This window comes from Echiichthys vipera, assembly GCF_963691815.1.
Source record: "Echiichthys vipera genome assembly, chromosome: 2".
Taxonomy (NCBI): domain Eukaryota; kingdom Metazoa; phylum Chordata; class Actinopteri; order Perciformes; family Trachinidae; genus Echiichthys; species Echiichthys vipera.
This window is the reverse complement of record NC_139827.1, coordinates 25,899,818-25,906,377: the sequence shown is the minus strand read 5'-3', so window position 1 is coordinate 25,906,377 and position 6,560 is coordinate 25,899,818. Positions and strand designations below refer to the sequence as shown.

Here is a 6,560-nt window from a genome sequence, read left to right as displayed (position 1 = left end):
AGTATTTATTCACACATAACACAATTACATGTAACATGTAAAAAAAAAAGAAAGAAACAAAAACAGAAACTCAATAAGCTTTAAGAGCCAGACAATAATTCAATGTTAGAACTATATCAAAAAGTGTCTAAAGTGGACTAAATTACATAGTATAACTCAGATGCTTTGAGACCGTTCATGAAAAGTGTTAAGTGTTTATTATACGGTGAAATAAAACTGCAAGCATAGGTTTAAGACATTTTGACCAATAGCCCTTAACAAACATTTAAACAATAATCCATGCTCCCTCATTTGGGAGTGGGGCCATGTACAGTGCTGTGTCGCAACGCGGTTACGTCACACGTCTGCGCCACATCCACCTTCTGACTTTCAATGACAGTTTGCACACCTTTTTTTAACGTCTGTTTGGTAACACAGGCAGTTAAACCATAAAGTGACTACCATGCACAGAGCCGCACATACAGCTGTATATGACTGGTGTAATGTTGTTGGTCCAGCGATGATTCGCCAGTGTTTTAAACGCAGAGGTAAGCGGCAGCAGGTCTGTAGTTTCACTCTGTCAGCGGCGACAGCTAAGAGCTAAAGTGCTACACATGCTAAAAACACACACACACACACACACGTCTAATATGGTCGGGCTTTATGGAGCTATGGGGTTGCTAATGTAGTTTTTCATGGCTAACGTCACTGTATGTTCCGGTATTGTTGTAGTATATATCTAGTATAAGTCACGGTGAGTCACAGGAGCATTTACTGAACATTATGTTTCATAACAGACTTGTTAGCTTAGGTAACAGTTGGTTACCCTTCTCTTTTGTTTTTTGTATTTTTAATAACGTGTTTAACAAAGAAGACCAGAAACTACTTGCTATGTTGCTTTAGTTCATTTCCCATCCATAAGATATTTACCATAAGTAACTCACACTTCTTTTAATCAAAGAGCGTAGACGCTTGAAATGAACACACGTTTGGAGCAGCCTTATTCAATCTTTACAGCGTTTTCGGGTGTTTGAACTTACAGTACGGGCACAGTTTTAGCCTCAACATTCTTAAAAGCAAAACATTAGTCATTTATGGCCTCAGTGTCGTTACGTGTTTTATGTTGTAACCATTGACTGTACCTAACAGTGCCCCCGCAGCTGAGCTCCCGTGCTTACAGTGTGGTCCCGACCCCACGCGACAGTGAAGAGAAGGACATGTTGGACCGAATCCTGCGCGTGGACCACGCGGGTGAATATGGGGCCAACCGCATCTACGCCGGCCAGATGGCAGTGTTGGGCAGATCTAGTACTGGACCTCTCATCCAGGTATGGACCAGCCTGCCACACATGGCTACGAAGAAGAAGAAGTCTGCCCATTGACACAGTGTCTGCTGGATTTGCAAAATGCATCACTGAAGGAATCCAGATGGATGAGTCCAGACTTCTCCAGAGAGAGTGGAGTTGCTGTTTAGTACAAATGTCAAATTCTCTCTTAACTTTGATTCATCACTGAGAAATCTAAAAAAAATGGGTAAGAGTTTGTAGGGAGGGGAATTGCAGATACAGAATCTTATGCTTCTGAGCTTATCAATTCCTTCTATCGATGCCGGCGTGGTTTTCTGACAGTTACGCATTGCAAAGAAATGACAACAAACTCATGCCTCAGGGCTGCTTGGACCCTTTCTAAGGGTGGGAACACCCAGGAACACACCAGAAAATCTATCTACACAACACAGACTCAAACACACCATGTATTTGACACTCTAGTAGTATGTACACGTCAGTTACTGAGGGTAAATATCCTGTTACGATAACAGCGCCACACGGCGGCTTAGCAGATTTTAAAAATACTGACGTTAAATCAAATGCCGTTCAAATATTCTCTCATTTCACCTACAACAGTGAAAACCTGTGTGGTCTACTTTTTTTTCCACACACCAAATTGAGCAGGAATCAAGGGAATTGATAAAGAATCAGGCCGATGAGCAGAATTTTACCGATTCCCATCACTATCAGGCAGAATCTGTTGTATTATTTCTCTCTTAAACTCTTGCCTGTTCTTTTAAAATAATCATTATTGGACATAGAACAACTGTACCTTGTTTGTTTGCTATAAACAAACAGTGTGATCCACAAATAACACAAATAATTTAACTGCATAATGTTTGACAGTCTATGTTCATGTTTGTTTTTTCTTTAGGAAATGTGGGATCAAGAAAAGAAACACCTTGAGAAGTTCACTGAGATTCTGGCTGAGAACAGAGTTCGACCCACAGCGCTGTTACCCCTCTGGAACATCGCTGGCTTTGCATTAGGTTGGTACAACCCATTAACATGCAGCAGAGTTTTAAGTTACAAGATAACTTACTTTGTAGAGCCGAACAAATGCAGAAAAAAAAGTGTAAAAGAATAGTGCTTTTTGACACCGTTTTGGATTGGAATCCCTTAGTTGGGTTTGGGTTATTATAATACTTCATTTAATGTGTAAAACGTTAAATCTGTATCTGCTGTAGGAGAAGGCTAAAAAGTATGCTTTCCTGTTTTTAGGGAATATGTAGTTTGTTGTTTCCTTTTTATTAATACTAAATCTGCTCCAGGTGCGTCCAGTGCGCTATTTGGAAAAGAGGGGGCCATGGCCTGCACTGTAGCGGTGGAGGAGAGTATTTCAGAGCACTATAACAGCCAGATAAGAGCTCTGATGGAGAAGGACCCTGAGAGATACACTGAACTGTTACAAGTGAGTCAACCAGTTTCTCTATAACTCTGTTGCTTACATTGGCAAAGGCCTTTTTGTGGTGATACATAAAAGCTGTGAAGTAATGTTAGTGTGGATTTTCTGCTCATGAAATAGTACTTTGCGGAAACGTAGAAAGAATCTGAACAAAACAAAAGATTAATATCAAACATACATGGGGATTTAGAACAATAGAAAAGCGCTAATTGCTGAAATGAAGGTGTGATGGCTAGAATGTAAGCTCAGGTAAGTGTTATGTTTGTGTGTCCACATTTTCGGAGAAACTGTAAAAATGGTATATCTCTTTGGAAAGACATAAATAAGATGAGGCTTTAGTGGTTATTGAATTATATTCAATGGGATGACCTGAAGGGTGGCAGTGTTCTCCAGACCGAATCCAGATTGCTGTATTTGCACAGGCACCACAATGAGGTACAGGGTTTCCCAGAGTGTATTACAAGCTCACTGGGCCTAAGCATTGGGTATTTTTTGTGGCAGTTTTCAAGCCTTTTATCAGATAGGACAGACAGGAAATGAGGTGAGAGAGAGAGGGGGAGACATGCAGCAAAGTGCCGCAGGTCGGAGTCGAACCCACGGCTGCTCTTGAGGACCTTCAGCCTCTTTACATGGCGAGACTGCTCTAATCACTGTGCCACCGGCAGCCCCTAAAAGGGTATTTTTAAGATGTTTTAAAAAACTACAGTTACAGTGGGGCAGCTTGGTTGGAAACTTAGAAGTAGTCATATTTTCAAATCTCCTGTCAGCTTTTAGCGCTGACTTAATGTGGGGTCCATCATTCTGTTATCACAGAAACTATAGGGCTCTACTTCAATGCTGCCAGAGCCTGGCATCTGTCTAAAAAGACTGCCAACGAAAGTAAACGCTATCTCCAAGGTTAAACAGTATGACTTTTGTCATTGTGTCTTAAGTGTGTTTTCCTTCAATTACATCACCAGGTGACTATAAACATTCGTTGCTGGGCACTGTTGCAGGTCACAGTTTATGTCTTTCCTAGTTTGGACACATTGCCCAAGCCACAACAGCTTCTTTAATTTGTAGATCACAGCACATGGCTAATTCCCCAGTAATACGAATTTGGTATTTTATCATTGGGAAGATAAAATTACGTAAAATATGTTGGCTTCATGGTTGATTCATGCTGTTGATATGAATGGAAATTGTGAAAATAGCTCCAGTTTAACCAGCAGTTTGGAGCAACATTCTTATGTGAACCATGTCAAAATGACAATCTAAAAAAAGAGGTGCTCAACACTCTTGTTGCGGCACTGATGCAGTGAAATCTGAATATGTTTAATTACTTAATGAATGGTCTTCTATTCTATTTTAACAGGTTATAAAGGAATTCAGAGATGATGAGCTGGAGCATCATGACACAGGATTGGAGCACGATGCTGAATCAGTAAATATATCTCCTTTCTCTTTCACTGCACAATTCATATAAATACAACCTCAATTCCAATGAAGTTGGGATGTTGTGTAAAACATAAATAAAAACAGAATACAATGATTTGCAAATTCTTTTAAACCTACATTCCTTTGAATACACTACAAAGACAAGATATCTAATGTTCAAACTGATAAACTTGTGTGTTTATTTACTCCTTTTCGATTTTGATGTCCTGCAAAAATCGAAACCCAAAAAGTTGGGTCAGCGGCATGTTTACCCCTGTGTCACATCACCTCTCCTTTTAACAACACTCAAAAAACATTTGGGAGCTGAGGACACTTACTGTTGAAGCTTTGTAGGTGGAATTCTTTCCCATTCTTGCTTGATGTATGACTTCAGTTGCTCAACGGCCGGGGTCTCCGTTGTCGTATTTTGCGCTTCATAATTCTCCACACATTTTCTATTTTGTGATCAAGTTTTTTAAAATTTTCTCAATGAGGAGGATTTACAAAAAAACAATTACAGTTGTCAGAGACAAATAAGCACCCTTTCCACTAGGGGTGGGCAAAAAAAAATCGATTCATTTAAAAATCGCGATTCCTTTCTTCTAAGATTCATAATCGATTCAAAACTTAAAAAAAAAATTGATTGTGCTTCTGTAGAACACTGTTGCAGGAAGCTACAGGCTAGTCAGTCAAAGCCAGCCTGCCCGTCAGTGAAGGCAAGTGTTTGGGCCGATTTGGATTTTAGGACCTCCAGAGAAGGAGAAGCTGGACGTGACTCATTCAGTGTGTAAGGTTTTCAAAATAAAAGTCAAGTACTTCGGCAACACTAAGAACGCCCACTGCGCTCAAGTGAGCCATCATTCACCTCTCTGTAGTCAAACCTGCCGGCCCTATATTTGTAGTGCGCCCGTATTCTGACATTTATGGTAAATGCATTTAAACTGCACAGAAGAGCTGACATAAAGGGTGAACACTTTGTCTCACTCTGCGGTATCAAAGTCTTACCTGCAGAGAGGAGATGAAGTAAAAACTTCACACGAGCACACACAAATAAAGTATAATCTAATGTTTCCATGCCATAGTTAGGACTGGAGTAGATCCTGAAGCATGTACAAATTCAAAAATGTGTTTTGAATCAAGAATTGTTTTGAATCGAATCGTAAGACCAAGAATCGGAATCAAATCGAACTGTAAGGCACCCAAAAATTCCCACCCCTACCATCCAACCCCCCAACCCATATCCCTCCCACAACCCACCACTCATAAGAAAAATTAAAGATAGAAAAGACATATGGGACAGAAAAATGAATAAATAAATAATAATAATAATAAAAAAGTTTTGGACTATCTGCTCACAAGTGGTGAACCTCGCCCCATCCTTGCTTGTGAACGACTGAGCCTTAAGGGAATGCTCCTTTTAAACCCAATCATGACACTCACCTGTTTCCAATAAACGTGTTCACCTGTGGGATGTTCCAAACAGGTGTTTTTTGAGACTTTCCCAGTCTTTTGTTGCCCCTGTCCCAGCTTTTTGGAACGTGTTGCAGGCATCAAATTCAAAATGAGTGAATATTTGCAAAAATAAATAAATAAAGTGTATTGGTTGAACATTAAATATCTTGTCTTTGTAGTGTAGTCGATTTAATATAGTTTGAAAAGGATTTACAAATCATTACATTCTGTTTTTATTTACGTTTTACACAACTTCCCAAACTTCCAATTTGGGCTGTACTTTGATTCCACAAAAACCGGATCAAAGGATTTCCTGTGGAATCAAAGTACACTAAAATAAGTACAAAACATAAATATCAGTAGTCCTTTGTACTAGTATAAAATACCACAATCTAAGAATGTTTTTTTTGTTTGTTTTAGGTACCTGGATACTGGCTAATAAAAAATGCAATACAGCTGGGCTGCAAAGCTGCAATATATGTCTCTCAGCGTGTCTAACACTGTATTTTGAATACCTGAACATTTTCACCAATATTTGTTTGATATGTTGACTCTCTTTGTATAAACGATTCTAATTTGAATGGCAGTTCGAATTCTGCTCCATTGTAAATGAAACCCTTTGTCATACTATTGCAAGATTAAAAGTATTGCATACAAACACTCAGTTACCTAAATGAACCAAACTTTTACTGCTTTGTAAAGTGTATAACACATGGACTGGTGAAGCACCCTTCTTGAATTAAATAGCAGATCTCTACACTGTTGTGTCTGTGTAAATCCTGTCTCACTTTTTTGTTGCAGTGCCACCTGATAAGTGATGTTGGTGGGAGAATTGATGGAATAAACACTTTTGCATCAAGAACCCTTTAGTCACCCAATGAACTAGAGAGTTTAAAGAAGAACTACTCCAATGGGCTAACATCTTGTAAATGTTTTCTTCCTTAAGATGTCTGAGTAATATTGTACCTGCCAGCAAAAGA

General features: G+C 39.3%; 1 protein-coding gene across 2 annotated transcripts; it reads left to right on the top strand.

Moving 5' to 3' along the window:
- The first annotated feature begins 378 nt into the window (after positions 1 to 378).
- coq7 (coenzyme Q7 homolog, ubiquinone (yeast)) lies at positions 379 to 6,141 on the top strand. 2 transcript variants are annotated; one of them, XM_083932104.1, is made up of 6 exons: positions 379 to 527; positions 1,129 to 1,307; positions 2,182 to 2,296; positions 2,579 to 2,718; positions 4,067 to 4,135; positions 6,001 to 6,141. In XM_083932104.1, the coding sequence occupies exons 1-6, from the start codon at positions 443 to 445 to the stop codon at positions 6,076 to 6,078; spliced, it is 666 nt and encodes a 221-aa protein (XP_083788230.1). In that variant the 5' UTR covers positions 379 to 442; the 3' UTR covers positions 6,079 to 6,141. The 2 variants fall into 2 exon arrangements, with proteins under 2 accessions (XP_083788230.1, XP_083788231.1); XM_083932105.1 differs by lacking the exon at positions 379 to 527 and adding an exon at positions 637 to 733.
- The last annotated feature ends 419 nt before the right edge of the window (positions 6,142 to 6,560 follow it).

Excerpts from the sequence above, each read along its gene's own strand:
- coq7 (XM_083932104.1), top strand. The coding sequence starts at position 443 with ATGCACAGAGCCGCACATACAGCTGTATATGACTGGTGTAATGTTGTT. Across the intron at positions 1,308-2,181 it reads GTACTGGACCTCTCATCCAG|GAAATGTGGGATCAAGAAAA; the intron begins GTATGGACCAGC and ends TTTTTTCTTTAG. Across the intron at positions 4,136-6,000 it reads TGGAGCACGATGCTGAATCA|GTACCTGGATACTGGCTAAT; the intron begins GTAAATATATCT and ends TGTTTGTTTTAG.